Below are 16190 nucleotides of genomic sequence, written 5' to 3'. Positions count from 1 at the left end.
GCCGTGATTTGGTTCTGCATCTTGACTTTACCGAGCACATACTCTCAGCTCCCTGCGAGTGAGGACAAGGCTCGCTCGCCAGCAATCGAGAGGCCCGGTGCCGACATCCTTGCCACCAGGACAGACAGACTCACTGCACACCCCCCCTCTCTTCTTCTTCTTCTTCTTTTTCTTCTTCTTCTTCTCTCCCCACCTTGATTTTGCTACGCCTTTCGACGAGTGGGAAGATAGCCCACACCCACACCCACACCACCACCCACCCACCGCTGTTGGTGGCTTCAAACGCGCAGCAGTCAGCAGTTGAGGAGGGAAACCTTTTAAGGCAGAAGCCCCCTCCCGTTTTACCCGCGGTTGTTTACCGGCTCTGGTTTTGCTCTTTTCTTGCAACACGGAGAGTTCCATATACCTGGTGTTCATACACCAGTATATATCAGCACACAAGATGGTTTCATTACATACTCTCAGCCTTTTGGCTGCGTTCTCAGCCACAGCAATGGCTCAGTTGACCTATTTGAGCACATCATCAGTCGTCCCAACCCCGACACCAACAGCTTCCGATCTGTCTTCGACTTCAACCCCCCCAGCAACAAGAACAATAGCTGTCGGTCTTGAGGGGCACGCCTTTACACCAAAGGAAACAACAGCCAATGTTGGGGATATCATCAGTCCGTTCCCCCTTCCCCTTGTCCAAACAATATACTAACGCTGTTGTCTCTGCAGAGTTCAACTTCTACCCCGGCGGCCACCGCGTCTCCCGAGCAGAATTCGGCTTCCCGTGCATACCCTACGAATACGTAAACGGAAACACGGAAGGGTTCTGGACGGGGGTGTTTAATCCGCAGGCTATTCTCAATCCGGTATGTTTTCCCCCCTCCCCTCTACATCCCCCATCTTGTCCTAACCCCCTTTTTGTATAGCCCCCCTCCTACGAAGTCCGCGTAAACGACACCCTCCCCATATTCTTCTACTGCGCCGCTCCAAACTCTTGCACCGACTGGCAGATGATCGGAGTCATAAACCCGAATTCCACGGCCACGTTTGACGCCCAGCTTGCTCTGGCCAGTCAGGCTAAGCTCCAGTTGGAGCCGGGGGAGCCGTTTCCTACCGAGAGTGCTAAGAATGGTCCGACGGCGAGTCCTGTTCCTAGTGGCGATAACGACAACGACAATGGGGGAGGGGGGCTGGCGCCGGGAGCGATAGCGGGGATTGCGATTGGGGCCGCGGCGGTTGTGGTACTGGCGGCCGTGTTGCTGTACTTGTGTGGGAGGAGGGGTGGGTTTGATAAGGCTTATCGGAAGAGCTTTGCTGGGACGGGGAGGGGGAATAGTATGGCTGAGGCTGCCAGTTATAACCCAAAGAGTCCGGGGGGGGGCGGTACCGTTCCTGGGTTTGGTGATGGGGGGGTTTATGGGCAGTTTGGACAACATGGGAGTCCGGTTGTCGGTGGAGGGGGAGGATACCATGCTGGGATGGGGAGCAGCCCGCCGGGGAGTGCGCACCCAGGGTATGTCAGTCAGCAGCATACGGGGTTTAGTGAGGGGAGTTATGGGCTTGGGCATCGGTGAGTATTTCTCTCGAGTGTTGATGTGGTGAGAGATGGGTTTGGTTGCTAACAAGGAGATGTAGTTCTGCGCATGCGAGTCCGCAGCCGGGGTATCTACCTCCTTTTGGATATACACCGCCGCCGCCGCCGGTGCCGGTGCCGGTGCAGGCGCCTGCTGAGTTGGATAGTGGCGGTGGCCAGGGGGTGACGGGGAGCCCGCCGCCGAGGTATCCTGAGGGAGATACTTGGGGGAGGAAGTAAGATTGTGTTTCTTTCTTTTTTTTTTCTTTTTTTTTTTCTGCTTGGTATATAATCTTGGGTAGATGGGTAGATACCACTGGAAGGGAAAGGTGGGGATTGAGACATGGGTTTGGCGTCCTTGGTTATGATTTTATTCTAGGGGCTTGGATGTAAATTTCAAGTGTTTGGTTACTCCATGCTTGATACACTGTGATGACTCTCGAGTCTTTGAATTACATGAGTTCAAATTCACACGACCATCGCATCGTTGGATGAGCTGCTTGAGCTGTAAAACATGAGGCAAGCCGAATGGGCCGCCAAAGATGCCGACCCCTGACGAGCGAGTTATTCTCATCTCGTGACGATGAGGTACATTGAGGAAACAAATTGAGATGAAGCCCATACCTTGCATCCCCAATCTCACACCTCCCAATCCGACCCGGCTGTTGGCCCAAGCCAGTGGGATGCGGGAGGCAAACGAGGTGGGATGTGGGAGGAGGGTCGCTGATCAGGCCTTTGCGAGGTTGTATCTGGGATGGCAGAGCCCAGCACTGCCGAGCGTACAGCAGCTGGGAGTGTGCGTATCTGGATGTTTAGTTGCGTGATCATATAAGTGCCAATACGGCACATTTACCCTCCAGAAGATGGAAATAGCCGCGCTGAATCGCTTATTGATCTTCTCAAACCAGAAATCTGGGGAGTTTGGCCAAAGTGGAGCAAGGGAGGGGGGCTATTTCTGGGGATGTGTGTGTAAGCAAGCACTGCAAGTCTATCAGGCTATTTAGGTGCGATTCTGGTTCTTCAGCTACTAACAAACGGCTGTACCTGAGCTTTTAATCAAGAGCTCTTGGCTTTCGCTAGCATACACCTAACTTGAGAGGTGAGTACGTAACCCGCTTAGACGTGTTCGCTGAAGACACAGGAGCACGATGATTTGCATATGTAAAGTTGACGGGCGGACGGGCTCGCCTCTCTCCCACTTTTCACATAGCGGGTGAGGCGTTTTAATTCTGTCTTTCTGATGGAGGTGAGGTGTGTGTACTGGACTTCCCCCACCCCCATCTCGGCCTTCCTAAACGGGAATTTGGTGCGGTAGTCTTACCCTCTGGTTGGCTACAGATTATTTTGGGGGTCAAGTCAGACCTCGTTTCAATGGCGTGGTAAGCCTGATGTGCTTGTGTCCCGACGGAATTCAGTCCCGGTAGCTGTGTGGTCATGGCACAATCATGTTTCGTTTCTATTAGACTATGTGGCCAACACTTGATATGGGCGCTTATTCTTGAAGGATGAGTTGGGCATAGTGTCTGGACTGTGGTTCGTGTTACTTTGATCTCTTTTTGGTCTGTTTCACTGACATCAGATCTTGCCTCCCTCCTGGCAGGCCATCAAGTTGGCAGGATTTGTCGGCGATGGTCTTGAAGATCACGCGTGGAAAGTTGAGCTGCTTCCTTTGCGCGGCTTCGCCGTTGCCACATGGGAGACAAGGAGAGGTCAAGGGACTCGGTCCGATGAGGGGAAAAGATACCGGTGGCTCGGGGCGGCCTGCTCGGTAGTAGGTGTTTCATGTTACTTGGCAGAAGCCCGGGTCTCTGTGCTGGGTCGTTGAAGATTTTGATCTTTGACAAGAAAGGGAGGGGCCAATCAGTGTTGACTGCTTGTCAAAAGAGATAAAGCCTCGACCCAAAACCCGAACACAATGACAGGATTTGACTAGTCCTTCTCTCTGTGAGTAGGCTTCTATGCTCAGGCTTGCCGTCGCTTGTAGTTCAATTTGCTCTTTTCTCTTATGAAAAGTTTTCTGCGAAACAAAAACGATCAGCATAGAAGAACACAATGAAATGTTGCTCTTTGTCTTGACCGAGGTCAAAGCCAGCCGCTTAAGCACGTCTCTCTGAGACTCGCAATCAGTTGATTGAGGGAAGTGTCCAGTCAGTTCAGCAACCAATTTTCAAGGAATATTATAGAATGGAAATGGTGGCTGGAGATGCAGTTTATCTAGAGCAACAGCGCTAGGTAGCCGGTACCCAGGAACGGGCCCGAGCTATACCCTCCGAAGAAGGCCGGAAACGGTGGGCCGACCCGAGGTCTCCGCCCGGAAGGATACCTACCCTTTACTGCACCTCCCCCGCATCACCTGCGGGCTTTTGGAGCAATGGATCCATACTTAGCCGTCCGCCCAGGACACATACGGCGGAAGTGTGGCCAGATAAACTGCTACTCGGAAGTGGCAGGTACTCAATTCATTTGATAGCATCACGTCTTGGGAGTGAGTGGGTGCCTCGAGGAATGTGTGAGGTTGAAGCTGTCCAATAGAATCGATGACGTCCATCTTTGCTGGGTGCCCGAAGCTGCGGGTTCCGAACAGATGCCTAGCTCCGTTTGATACAATTAGCATCTCTCGGAGAGTGAAATAAACCCACAGAAGAATAAAAGAAACAAGCGTACTGGTCAAGGCGGTGGTTTCTTTCGGCCTCGGGTGTTTTGTTCGATCTGACCACTGGCGAAACAACTCCTGGAGCGGGGCTGGGGAGGTAGCTCCTGTTAGAGGGTACCTGAAGCCTAGCGTTCAGCACGGCTCAGGGATGAACCGTCGACTTGTAGCGGCTAAGCCCGGGGTACGGCCCCACTACGCCTCCCACCCACGATCCTCGCCCTTTCCTTGCGGTGGCCGTGGGTTGACGTTGGTTAAGGACACAGTTGTAGATAGACCCATCCGAGCTCAGAACCTCAAAATCTCACCACTCCAACAAACCAACCCCAGCACAAGCGTCTCGCTCGCAACACCCGGTAGTGAATTAGCTCGCCGTGATCCTTTCTCTTCTGCCTGGGCGCACTCTTCATCTTTTCCATATCCCCGTCTTCCCTGTCGCCCAAGCCGACATCCACCCGAAGCTGCACACGAAAGCTAATCCCAGCGGACCCCTCCTTAAATCCAAAGGTGTTCCCGTCACAACTTCACCTTCGCAACAACCGGATTGTTACCAGCAGGACTGCGATCGCCTGACCCGACCATTCTTCCCCAGTAACCCCCGCCGACACGGTCTCAATGGCGCAATTGCGAGGACAGGGCAGCTACGGCATCGGCGCGCCGGCGCCCTTTGGCGGAGACATCGATCAGAGGGTGGAACAGAGTCCTCTGGACACCATCCGCCAGCAAACCAGCAAGATTGAGGATCTTTTGGATACCCTCAGCGAGCCTATCAAGCCGTATGTCGCAGTCAATTGCTACTCCGGATATGGAGGGCTTCTCCCGTCGGGTCTGGGCTTGATCGCTAACCTCGGTCCTGAATAGCTTCCTTCCCGCCATTGGCCGCTTCCTCATCGTCGTGACCTTTATCGAAGACGCTCTCAGAATAATAACACAATGGAACGACCAGCTTCTTTACCTCCATGACTACCGTCACAGTACGTGGCTCTAGGGAACTCTTGTGCAATGCGCTTCGCGACAATAGAACTGACACCCTTGTCTTTTAGTTCCCTCCGGTCTCACCCACCTCTTCCTGATCGCCAACGTTATCGTCATGGCCATCTGCTCAACCCTCGTCATCATCCGCCGGCATTCCGAGTACGCCGTCTGCGGTCTTATGGGTGTAGTTGTCACGCAGGCTCTCGGGTACGGTCTCATCTTTGACCTCAACTTCTTCCTGCGTAACCTGTCGGTCATGGGTGGTCTCCTGATGGTTCTCTCCGACTCGTGGGTGCGCAAGACCAAGGCCTTTGCCGGACTTCCCCAGCTCGAGGAGAAGGACCGCAAGATGTACTTCCAGCTCGCCGGTCGTGTTCTGCTCATCTTCCTCTTCATCGGCTTTGTTTTCTCTGGCGAGTGGTCCGTTCTCCGCATCATTGTCAGCTTGTTGGGCCTGGCCGCCTGCGTGATGGTTGTTGTTGGTTTCAAGGCCAAGTTCAGCGCCACCTTGTTGGTCGTCATTCTCAGCGTGTTCAACGTGATTGTGAACAACTTCTGGACTGTGAGTTTTTCTCCGAGTCAGCAAAAGATGCCAGTCGCTAACCCCATTGAACAGCTTCACGAGCACCACCCCCACAAGGACTTCGCCAAGTACGATTTCTTCCAGATTCTCTCCATTGTCGGTGGTCTCCTCCTGCTGGTCAACAGCGGCCCCGGCCAGTTCAGCATCGACGAGAAGAAGAAAGTGTACTAGATACATTGCGAAATGTCTTGTCATTGGAATTACACTGCGTGATTCATTGCATCTCCCGCATACAAAACAACAAATTATGAGAACACAACGCACACAGGATACCAAAAAGAGGAAGAGAAGAATTGGCCCAAGGATGGTGTTAAGGACGGGGGGAAGGACAAGCAAAGGGAACCGAGAGGAGGGCGTCAAGTTGGTCAAAGCTAGGGCAGATGCAATTGGCCAGGCAAATCATGTTACCGGCGTAGCTTCATCCATCATTTTTATCTATTATCCGGTTTCTCTTCTCATTTGAAAATTGTTGACATGTAGAAAATTCTTGATGGTTTTAGGAACAGCAAACATGTGTTTTCGTATGTTGGAGTCAATTTTGGGTTGTTAGTTGACGTGGTTGAAATTCAATTGTTTCTATTCACCTGAATAATGCAAAAGAGAGCGACACATAAAAAACCTCACCAACTACTGGCCAGGTAGCTGGTTACGAAAAACCTGTTTACGTCGGTTTTTAAACACTCTGTTCTTTGACACTCTGGTGTGTCATAGTCCTCATGTTGCCGCATATTCTCCGCTTGGTTCTCGTGGGTCATGAAACGGTTCACAAGGTGAAGAAGAAGAATTGTGCTGCAACAGAGACTCGAATCCTAAACTTTTGGCAGCTTAATATACGTCCGTGACCCCCCCAAAGTGCGCTCGTGTTTGACCGTTGCGCTGCGGACAAATCACCAGTACTTTGGGTTAGGAATTGGTTGGGGTATGAGGTGGGGGGTTGTTGTTGTGATGGGTGGCTGCTTTGGGGTTAGTTTGGGGTGAGGAGATGCTGTTAAAAAAGAAGGGAGGCATAAGGTGCTTGGGATTGGACTGGTTTCATGAGGGTATGCCACAAGCGCCATCGAGAGTTGGAAAAGAACAGAACACCGTTTGTTCTAAATATAAAAAGCTCACCAGCTATCTACAATATAGACAGCCGGTTACGAAAAAAAAAAAAAAAACCGGTATTGGTAGTTTTTACCTTTTTTTTTTTTCTGGTTTGCTGACCCTTCGGTTTGACATGTCAAACATGCCACGCCTTCGGTTTTGATTGCTAAAGCCATATATATATGTATATATATATATATACATATCTTGCTCACTTCTTGAAAGAAACTGTGGGGTCATAACGTTGTAGGTCATTGAACGGTTCACAGTTCCTTCAGTTGGAAAAAGGCAAACTGAGATTTTGCTTCGAGACCTTTCCTATCCTCTCTTTGCTGGAAGCTGGACTCGAACTGACGAGGTTCGAGGTTGCGTGAAGCTGACCCCCAACCAGCAGCAAAAACCACAAAAAAGCTCGCTGCCCACAGAACCTATCTGCAAAGGCCAGCCACGAAAAAAACGCCCTCTTGGGATTTTTATAATGTTCATAATCATGAGAAACTCGTTAGCAGACCCTTCTTTAACCGTAATCTGCAGCGGATGAGATGATTAAATCTTTTGTTCGAAACTGTGTTCAAACCTGCGAGGTTCTCCCCCGCAGACACTCTAAGTCAGCCAAGGACGCGCTTAACGACTGCGACGAGCCGTGTTCTGCCTTGACGAGGTGCGAAAGAGAGAACAAGGAAAATGGGGTTATGAAGGGTGGGTGGGGGCTGGGATGGATGGGGTGGGGTGGAAGAGTGGAGGGCCGGATGGCGAATGGTCAAAGACAGGAGTGAGTGGTGGTTGGCTGGTGTGTATGGAGTTGTGGCTGTTGGTATCTGATAAACAAAGACTTACGGTATATTATTATACAGTAACTCCCAATGGGTAAAAAGCAAACATCCTGTCCGGAACGCCTTCAAGTTCGTTGAACACCACAACACCTGCCCAGCAGGGAGCCCCCTGCTTTGATGTCTCCCGTGCTTCTCACTCCTCCATCCTAAACAGTCTTTGTGATGTCAACATGTTGAATCCAACTGTAAACACAGCGTTGTCCTGTAGTCCACCGTATTTGCCATCTCGTGGCTCGTTTTTCCACCCTTGATCCACCCAAGTAATCCCCTAGCCTGTTGCCTCCATGTTGAAGCCATCTTCGAGATAGTCGGTCGACATTGCGGCCCTCTAACCTCTTGCCTCCCCCTCCTTCCCATATCAATCAACCCCTCCCCCAACCTAAGGAATAATCAACTCCTCCATACTCCTCTTAGCAATATCAATAATCCTCAAACAAGTCGGCTGCTCCCCCCACCTCCCCACCCCCCAACTTCACATACCCCCTCATCCTTCCCACCACCCCCCGTTCGACCAACTCATCCATCAACCTATGCCTCCTCCTCGATCTCTCCTCCATCATCCCAATAATATCCTTCAACCCCAATATCCTCACATCCCTACATTCCACATCCTGCACCCCATAAACATCAATCTTGAGCAGTGCCCTAACCGTCAACCTCCACAACCCCGCCTCCATCACCCTCCCCTCCAGCTTCTCCGCCGCCCCGCACTGGTAGGGCTCCTGCTCGGCCAACGTCCCCCACAAACCCCCATACTCGGAAAGCGTAAACACAATCTTCCGCCTTTCCCTGTCAGCAGCAGCAGCTTCCTGATCAACCATTGTCAATATCCTCATGTACGCGTTCGAGAGGGATGGAAGCAGAGCCCCGAGCATCATGAGCGACTGAAGCGACACCATCGGCGGCTTGGCCAACGTGCCCGGGTTATCCGGGTTGAACAAGGGGACGTCGCTGCAGACTTTGCAGAGGATGGAGTCGTGGGCTGTTCGGGAGGCCGCTCGGGTGATGCGCATGGCGCGGGAGATGGATTTGGGGAGGACTTTTACTGATTCCATTGCTAGGTACAGCGAGGCTAGGCAGCTGCATGTTGGGGGGTCGTTGGAATGAGGGTCGGCGCTGGGGGAGGAGGAGGATGAGGAAGAGCTCCCTCCCGGGGAAAGACTGGGGACGGAACAATCGTCGGGGATGGTGGGGATGTTGTTGGGGATGGAGAAGATTTTGGCGACGTCTTCTTGGGAGATCTCGGGTGCTTGGCTGGTGGGGGGTTGTTGGCAAACGGAAGAATTGAAATCGATCTGTCCGAGGTCGGTGCCGAAGGCGAAGAACTGTCCTGGGGGCTCGGATACGGGGGTTTTGTTGATGGGCTCGATGGGGGGTAATGGGTTGAGGTGTTGTGGGAGGGGGTCAGTGGGGAGGTACTGGTTGGGTGGGAATTGAGTGGAGGGGTCGATGATGTCTATGAAGTTGAGGTCGGCGTTGCTCATGTCGAGGAAGGAGAAGTCGAGATCCATGGCGAGGGTTGGGTCGAACTCTGGAAGTGCAAAGTCGTCGGGGTTGAAAGGTGGAATAGGGGTGATGTTCGCCGGGAGGGCCGGGAGGGCTGGTGCAGTCTCTGCGGTAACGACATTTGGCTTGTCTTTCTGAGCATTGGTTTCAGTGTTTTCAGTGGCGTCAATCTTAACATGTGCTCGTTTTCTCGGCCTTCCCATGGGTTTCTGAGGCGAGTAGACGCATTTGATGCCTTCGCGCTTGCATCGAGCGCATCCATCGATTTCTTTGGAACAGGCGAGCTTTCGGCCTCCTGTAGAGAGTTAGAAGACTATCCTCAAAGCAAGATCATCAAGGGCGGCATACGGCATTCGTCGCAGGCACGACGCTTTGGCTGTTCGCCGGCCTTGCGGGCAGTGTTTGTGCTCATCTTTTGTGGCTCCCAGAGTGTCGCTTATAGATATGTATCGACAGATGGTTGATTGATAATTAAGTTGACAACTTGCTCGACAGACGCGAACCGTCGGACGGTAGGTTACAAGGTTTAAGATGGCGGTCAACGTAAGCAAGCATAAACAAAAAGGACGGGTTGGTTGGGATATCAGCTGAAGGGCAACATGGCCTGTTTGTCCGAATCCACGTAACCGAGGGGTACCTATAAAGGATTCGTACCACAAGCCTCCCCACGTAGGATCGTCCAAATGCGTCTCATAAGTTCCGTGAAAGTAAAACGGCTCAATCGTGCTCCCGCTGGTCATTGGAGGGGAGGCCTATCTTGCAGTCATATACATAAAGGGAGCCGCACTTTGAGTGTATCATTTGTCAGCACTCGCCTTTTGGCTATCAAGGTTCACATGTGTTACTCACGCTGCTTTAACTGGGATCTTTTTCACTGTCCGTAGTCAGTGGGAGTACGGTTGATTGCTTGTTCGAATGCATAGCCTGGCATGTTTGGTGATTGGCGCGGGCGCGAAGACACATGCCCCAGGTGTATGACTTGGGGCCAAAACATTTCATCTCGAGTTCAACATTCGAGTCCCTTCGAGATGCAGTCGAGAAGTTCAGATGAGGTGGGGTTTGAGTTTCTCAAGAGCTCACTCAAGACTTGTCCCAGACAGGCTAGTGCATCACGTTAGCTTCTCGGCACAAAAGCGGTGAGCGAGCTGGGCCCCGCCAAAACTCCAAAGATTGGCAGAAATCCGCTAAAAAAAAAGATTGTCCATGGAAATTTTGGGGCCATCGGCTGCAGCGCGACAGTAACCAGTCCAGACATCCTAACCCGTCAATTTCAGCACAATGAAGTCAAAACCGGTAGAAAAGAAGCGCAAGGCGAGGGACGAGGAATCCGACTCGGAGTCTGACGACGAGCTCGCAAATGGTCTTTTCGACGGTGTTTTGGAGGCCAGCGAAGATGAGGAGGATTACATTCCGTCCGACGAAATCGACGATGTCGACAGCGAAAGCGAGGTTAGCGAAGGTAGCGAGGACGCCGAGGAGGAGGAGGAAGAGGGGGATGACGATGCGCTCTTGAGCGACGACATTCCGTCAGATGATGAAATGGGGAAGCTCAGCAAGGATGCCGAGGAACTTGAAATTACGGAACCGGGCGTTGACCCAAAGCCAAAGCACCAAGAGGAGGAGGATCGCAATTACAAAGTTGTGAAGGACGCCAATGGTGGAGAGAGATATGTCTACGAGTACGTAGAAAAGTAGCAACCTAGGGAATGCGAAATGGAGGGCTAATACGGGGGCGTCAACAGTGAAATCGACCCAGTCTACGATTCCGACGATTCAGATGCCCAAGGCCCCGTTAACACGATAGGAAACATCCCCCTCAGCTTCTACGACAGCTACCCACACATCGGCTACGACATCAATGGCAAGAAGATTATGCGCCCAGCCACTGGCGATGCGCTGCAAAGTCTTCTCGATACCATTGAGGTCCCCAAGGGCTGGACTGGTTTGACCGACGTCAACACCGGAAACCCGCTCAATCTTACACAGGAGGAGCTGGAGCTGGTCCGTCGTGTCCAGCATGGTCTTGTTCCTGACGAGGGTTATGACCCATATCCCGATACCGTCGAATGGTTTACTTCCAAGCAAGAAACGATGCGTAAGAAAACGCCTGTCAATTGGTGGAACTGAATCATAGCTAACCTCAAAACAGCCCTCAGCGCGGCCCCCGAACCCAAGAGGCGCTTCTTGCCATCCAAGAACGAGGCTAAGCAGGTGATGAAATTGGTCCGCGCCATTCGCGAAGGCAGAATCCTTCCTTACAAGCCTCCTGAGGAGCGTGAAAGAGAGGAGGAAGAGAAGGAGGAGGTTCAGTTCGATCTTTGGCAAGATGAGGAGCCAGCAGCACCAAATCCTATGCACATTCCTGCGCCTAAGCTCCCACCTCCTGGCTATGAAATGAGTTACAATCCTCCTGAGGAGTACTTGCCGTAAGTGACGGTCAGATTCGTTGTTCCCAAGCAAACAGACTAATAGTTTCACAGAACAAAGGAAGAACGCGAAGAGTGGGAGAAAACTGACCCCGAGGACCGCGAGAAGGAGTTCCTCCCTCAAAAGTTCAACTCTCTTCGCAAGGTACCTGCGTGGGGCACTTTGGTCAAGGAGAGATTCGAACGGTGCATGGACCTTTATCTTGCTCCCCGTGTGCGGAAAAACAGGCTCAACATTGACCCCAACTCGCTTCTTCCCAAGCTTCCTTCGCCTGCTGAGTTGAAGCCATTCCCTACCGTTGTCCAGACCATCTTCCGCGGCCACGAGGGCACGGTGAGAAGTGTCGCGATTGACCCTGTAAGTTTTCCTCTGATTATACATGGGCACAGATGACAAAATGCTGACCACCAACAGACCGGTGTGGCTTTGGCTACAGGCGGCAGTGACGGCACTGTGCGTGTATGGGAGTTGTTGACCGGCCGGCAAGTATGGTCTGTGAAGTTGAGCAGTGAAGACCCAGTCTATACCGTCCGCTGGAGACCAACCAAGGATGCCTTTGTCCTTGCTGCTTCTGCGGGTGAGGATGTCTTCTTGATGGTTCCGCCACACTCGAGCGTCACGCCTACACTTGACCAGGCAAGCCGTGATGTTCTCGCTGCTGGCTTCGGCTACGCAACCAACGGTCAACAACCAGCCACAGCTCCCGGTAAGGAGCCTGCTGGCAAGTGGGCCAGACCTGGCACCAAGCTTGAAGACGCAGGTGTTCTTGTCAGGGTCACAGTCAGGTCCGCTGTCAAGGTCATTACCTGGCACAGAAGAGGCGATCACTTTGCAACAGTGTCCCCCGAGGGCCAGCGCAGCTCTGTGGCGATTCACACCTTGTCCAAGCACCTTACCCAGATTCCTTTCCGGAAACTCCACGGTCTTGCACAGACTGTGGTGTTCCACCCGCTAAAGCCACTCTTCTTCGTTGCGACGATGCGCACAGTGCGGTGCTATGATCTTCAGAAGGTGGAGTTGGTCAAGATTGTCCAGCCTGGTGCTAAATGGTATGCTGCCCAACGTCCAACTGATAGAGGAGACTCGCTAACGAATTTACAGGATCTCGTCACTTGACATTCACTCTGGCGGCGATCACTTGATTGTCGGCAGTTACGATAGGCGGTTGCTCTGGCACGACCTTGACTTGTCCAACCGGCCACACAAGACAATGAGATTCCATCCAAAGGCCATCCGCGCCGTGCGGTTCCACAAGGGCGGACTTCCGTTGTTTGCAGACGCCAGTGACGACGGCACGTTGCAGATCTTTTATGGCAAGGTGCCCAATGACCAGCTTGAAAGCCCTACAATCGTGCCAGTCAAGCAACTCAAGGGCCACAAGGTTGTCAACCAAGTGGGTGTCGTGGATATCGACTGGCACCCGAGAGAACCGTGGTGTGTGTCTGCCGGAGCGGATGGAACGGCAAGGTTGTGGATGTAATGTAGCTGGGGAGTCTGGATTGGTTCTGGGGAAGGGGGGCGAATCAGGAGACACTTGTTGTACGGAAGTAGTGCACGCCTGCCTGGGAGCGGAGTTTTTGGGGCTATAAAAGGTCTTGAGAGTTAAATACCATTACATCTATTTGTATTTACCATTGGCAGGAAAGCGTTGTAATGCGACCCTGCATATCTGGTCTTATCATGTGTTGGGCCATGTGTCAATCGTTGGGCCGCTGGTGGTATGGGGTATAAGGTGACAGATCCCTGTCTTGGACTTTCGAAGCATCGAAAACATCCTAGTCAACATTTGACTGCATACCGTAAGCATCCATCTCCATACGTTTTCACACCACTTTGAGTCTGACGTGTGCCTCGACGGTGCATAATAGTATTTGGAAAGCTATATAAGCCGGACACCTCGGATCTTCGCGGACCTTCGGTGCATATGTAAGTTTGTCCTTCTCCGCCTCCCTCCCCTCATTACCTTTTGTCACTTAGTGTGCCCTACTGTCCCACCCTAACCCATAGCTTCATCTCCACCGACATTCAATTTAACTTCCTCAGCCTTAACTTGACCTCTCTCTCTCTCTCTCTCTCTCTCTGGGTTCCTAAACAATACTCGACACCCCATCCCTGAACCTCTCAAACAACCTCAAATCGACCGCCTCGGCCATGGCCTTGTACCCCGTCGGGTTTAAGTGAAGGTAATCCCCCGTGTCATACTCTGGTCTCAGCCGCGTCTCATTCTTCGGATCCCTCACCGCCTTGTCAAAGTCAATCACCGCATCGAACCTCCCGCTGGTCCTAATCCACCTATTCACCCTCACCCTCTGCTCCTCCCTCCTCGGTTCCCCATACGCCTGGCCCGGCCCGCTCATGGGCGTGATCGTCGCCCCAAACACGGCAATCCCACGCCCGTGAAGCCGGGTGATGATCTGCTCATAAGCTTGAATGAGACGATCCCCTGTCTTGACTAGGTCGCCTTCGGCAGCGGTGCCAAGGTCGTTGACGCCCTCGAAAAGGACAACGTATTTTACTCCGTTGTGAGCGAGGACGTCCCTTGCTATCCGGCCCAGCGCGTTGGGTCCGAGCCCGTCGGCTAGGACCCTGTTGCCTCCGGCGGCTTGGTTGATGACGCTCATTCCTGAACCGCCGCGACGTTGGGATTCGAGCCGGCGGAGGAGTTGGTCGGGCCAACGGTCGTTGCCGTTTGTGGTTGACCCGCGGCCGTCGGTGATGCTGTCGCCGATGATGACCAGGCTCCCGAGGGTTCTTTTCTTGTCTACCCAGCCTTCGACCGCGGAGAGGATGAACCACCGGTCTACCCTCACCGCCTCGGATGGCAAGTCGGCTGCTTTGGTGTGGTCGCCGTTGATGAACCAGCTGCTTGTTCGGCTGCCTGGGTGGCCGGAGATTCGCTTGCCTTGCTGGCCTTGCTGGATGTAGATTGTGACGGCGAGGTTGGTCTCGGCTTTGACGTTGAGGTTTCTGATGGGGTCCGAGATGGCGATGGCACCGTTGGGGATGGTGAAGGATTTGCTTCCGCCCGAGAAGGTGACTTGGCGGAGAGTTCTGGGCTGGACGGAGGGGGAGCCGGCCGTGCCGTTGAGGGGGAGGGCGATGGTGACGGCGGAGATGTGGAGATCGGCAGAGGGGCCGCCGAATTCGTTGGAGAGGGAGAGGCGGATGTGGGGGGCGGGTTGGGTGAGGTGGATGGTTTGGCGGATGGTGGTGTTGGTGTAGATGGAGTCCTCGCCGGTCTGGAACAGGGGATGGGTCAGCAAGAATCTCTCGATACAAGAAGAAAGGTATGTTTGATGTGGAAAAGGAACTTACAAACGGCGCAGGCGGCAGATTATGCGGTTCTACCTCCTGAGGCATCGAAGCCCATAGATCGACCCACTGACTGCCATCATCATGGCCCTGAACAACACCGGCGAGAGCGAGGCCGAGGCCGAGGAGGAAACCCCGGAGAATTGCCATTTTGACGACAACGACGAGGCGAATAGGAAATGCGAGCCTACCTACCCTTCCATCTCGACGACACACCGACCTACCCTACCTTACCGATCTACTTATACACCACTACAGCAACAAGATGCAGGAACAACACCACCCCCATCGGAACGGCAACAGTAGTATCCATCGGGACGGCACCACGAGTTGACCGTGACGGCAATATATCAGGCTAAACCGGCTTTACCGAAGGAGTTGCCATTCGGAATTTGGCTTTTCTTTTTCATGGGCTTTAAACGTCTTAGCACGATGGAGCACCGCGGGAGAACACCGTTGGCGAATGCTACCCTATCACCACATCATCCTACCATCCCCGCATCCACAAAACCGACCCGGGACCCGGGAACATCGGTGGAGAACTGGAGTTGTGGAAAAAACAAGTGTTTTTTTTGGGGGGCCGGGGGGAATTGGAGAACGGCAAGGTTGCGTGAGTGGGTGACCAGTCGTTGACCTATAATTACTTCGTACACCAGCATCACCACACCCACACTGAAGTATGGAAAAAGTCCAAGCGGATTTATCATGCAAGCACCGACAGATCAGATGGACGGGAACGTCGAAGATCCCGGCCGAGCGGCTTGGACCGGCCCGTTGGGTGGCAAAGGATGAGCTGACAGGAAGAAAAGAAAAAAGAAGGAACCGGAGTTCGATTGTTTTGATTGCTCAGATAAAACACGAAAAAGAAAATCCCATATAGGTATGATAAAACAATCTGTTTGACAAACAAAAAAAAAAAAAAGAAAGAATTCCAAAACACAAACGCTTGCTTATTCCGACCCTTTTCCCCCTTTCCTTTTCATTCCTTTCTAACCCAACTCCCAGATAGCCAAGCCAAGTCAGTTTATACACTCCTATTACCCATTTCCCCCTTCTCCCGAAATGCATGTCGACAATGTTAGCGAACCGATCGATGATGGAGAGAACCTGCCTCCCTATCTTCATGCCGGCATGATAATGATAACGTATCCCCCCTCCCCTCCCTTCCCTCGCGGCCTTCCCTTCCGACCTTCTCTTAATCAAACAGGGATGTGTGCTATTTTTTTATCCTTTTCGCGAGATTATGAAAATAAAGGA

At 52.6% G+C, this 16190-nt stretch overlaps 5 protein-coding genes across 5 annotated transcripts; 3 read left to right on the top strand and 2 right to left on the bottom strand.

The window, feature by feature from the left end:
- Positions 1 to 442: 442 nt before the first annotated feature.
- Positions 443 to 2051, top strand: QC763_109685 (uncharacterized protein; the record flags this gene model as incomplete). Its single annotated transcript, XM_062907560.1, has 4 exons — positions 443 to 665; positions 721 to 857; positions 918 to 1561; positions 1627 to 2051. The coding sequence occupies 4 exons, from the start codon at positions 443 to 445 to the stop codon at positions 1802 to 1804; spliced, it is 1182 nt and encodes a 393-aa protein (XP_062770517.1). The 3' UTR covers positions 1805 to 2051.
- Positions 2052 to 4417: 2366 nt separating this feature from the next.
- On the top strand, positions 4418 to 6279 carry ERV29 (ER-derived vesicles protein erv29). Its single transcript, XM_062907559.1, has 4 exons — positions 4418 to 4990; positions 5076 to 5188; positions 5258 to 5751; positions 5806 to 6279. Exons 1-4 carry the CDS (start codon positions 4830 to 4832, stop codon positions 5941 to 5943), a joined length of 906 nt encoding a protein of 301 aa, XP_062770516.1. The 5' UTR covers positions 4418 to 4829; the 3' UTR covers positions 5944 to 6279.
- A 1780-nt stretch (positions 6280 to 8059) lies between these two features.
- Positions 8060 to 10247, bottom strand: QC763_109670 (uncharacterized protein). Its single transcript, XM_062907558.1, has 4 exons — positions 10044 to 10247; positions 9543 to 9980; positions 8189 to 9489; positions 8060 to 8130 (listed from the first exon to the last, which is right to left on the bottom strand). The coding sequence occupies exons 2-4, from the start codon at positions 9604 to 9606 to the stop codon at positions 8068 to 8070; spliced, it is 1428 nt and encodes a 475-aa protein (XP_062770515.1). The 5' UTR covers positions 9607 to 9980; positions 10044 to 10247; the 3' UTR covers positions 8060 to 8067.
- Positions 10100 to 13255, top strand: ERB1 (Ribosome biogenesis protein erb1). The gene is made up of 6 exons (XM_062907557.1): positions 10100 to 10873; positions 10937 to 11289; positions 11344 to 11620; positions 11675 to 11978; positions 12036 to 12670; positions 12723 to 13255. The coding sequence occupies exons 1-6, from the start codon at positions 10473 to 10475 to the stop codon at positions 13099 to 13101; spliced, it is 2349 nt and encodes a 782-aa protein (XP_062770514.1). The 5' UTR covers positions 10100 to 10472; the 3' UTR covers positions 13102 to 13255.
- QC763_109650 (uncharacterized protein) lies at positions 13246 to 15509 on the bottom strand. Its single transcript, XM_062907556.1, has 2 exons — positions 14937 to 15509; positions 13246 to 14860 (listed from the first exon to the last, which is right to left on the bottom strand). Exons 1-2 carry the CDS (start codon positions 15081 to 15083, stop codon positions 13709 to 13711), a joined length of 1299 nt encoding a protein of 432 aa, XP_062770513.1. The 5' UTR covers positions 15084 to 15509; the 3' UTR covers positions 13246 to 13708.
- Between the last annotated feature and the right edge of the window lie 681 nt (positions 15510 to 16190).

The sequence above is a fragment of the Podospora pseudopauciseta genome, chromosome 1, assembly GCF_035222475.1.
Source record: "Podospora pseudopauciseta strain CBS 411.78 chromosome 1, whole genome shotgun sequence".
Taxonomy (NCBI): Eukaryota; Fungi; Ascomycota; class Sordariomycetes; order Sordariales; family Podosporaceae; genus Podospora; species Podospora pseudopauciseta.
This window is presented reverse-complemented; position numbering and strand designations above follow the sequence as displayed.

Bases quoted from the DNA above. Each gene is read 5' to 3' on its own strand.
- ERV29 (XM_062907559.1), top strand. From the start codon at position 4,830: ATGGCGCAATTGCGAGGACAGGGCAGCTACGGCATCGGCGCGCCGGCG. The intron at 4,991-5,075 runs GTATGTCGCAGT...GGTCCTGAATAG, and splicing joins CTCAGCGAGCCTATCAAGCC to CTTCCTTCCCGCCATTGGCC. The intron at 5,752-5,805 runs GTGAGTTTTTCT...CCCATTGAACAG, and splicing joins TTGTGAACAACTTCTGGACT to CTTCACGAGCACCACCCCCA.
- QC763_109670 (XM_062907558.1), bottom strand. From the start codon at position 9,606: ATGAGCACAAACACTGCCCGCAAGGCCGGCGAACAGCCAAAGCGTCGT. The intron at 9,490-9,542 runs GTATGCCGCCCT...AACTCTCTACAG, and splicing joins TCGTGCCTGCGACGAATGCC to GAGGCCGAAAGCTCGCCTGT. The intron at 8,131-8,188 runs GTGGTGGGAAGG...TGGGGGGAGCAG, and splicing joins ATGAGTTGGTCGAACGGGGG to CCGACTTGTTTGAGGATTAT.
- ERB1 (XM_062907557.1), top strand. From the start codon at position 10,473: ATGAAGTCAAAACCGGTAGAAAAGAAGCGCAAGGCGAGGGACGAGGAA. The intron at 10,874-10,936 runs GTACGTAGAAAA...GGGCGTCAACAG, and splicing joins GGAGAGAGATATGTCTACGA to TGAAATCGACCCAGTCTACG. The intron at 11,290-11,343 runs GTAAGAAAACGC...ACCTCAAAACAG, and splicing joins TTCCAAGCAAGAAACGATGC to CCCTCAGCGCGGCCCCCGAA.
- QC763_109650 (XM_062907556.1), bottom strand. From the start codon at position 15,083: ATGGCAATTCTCCGGGGTTTCCTCCTCGGCCTCGGCCTCGCTCTCGCC. The intron at 14,861-14,936 runs GTAAGTTCCTTT...CCCCTGTTCCAG, and splicing joins ATCTGCCGCCTGCGCCGTTT to ACCGGCGAGGACTCCATCTA.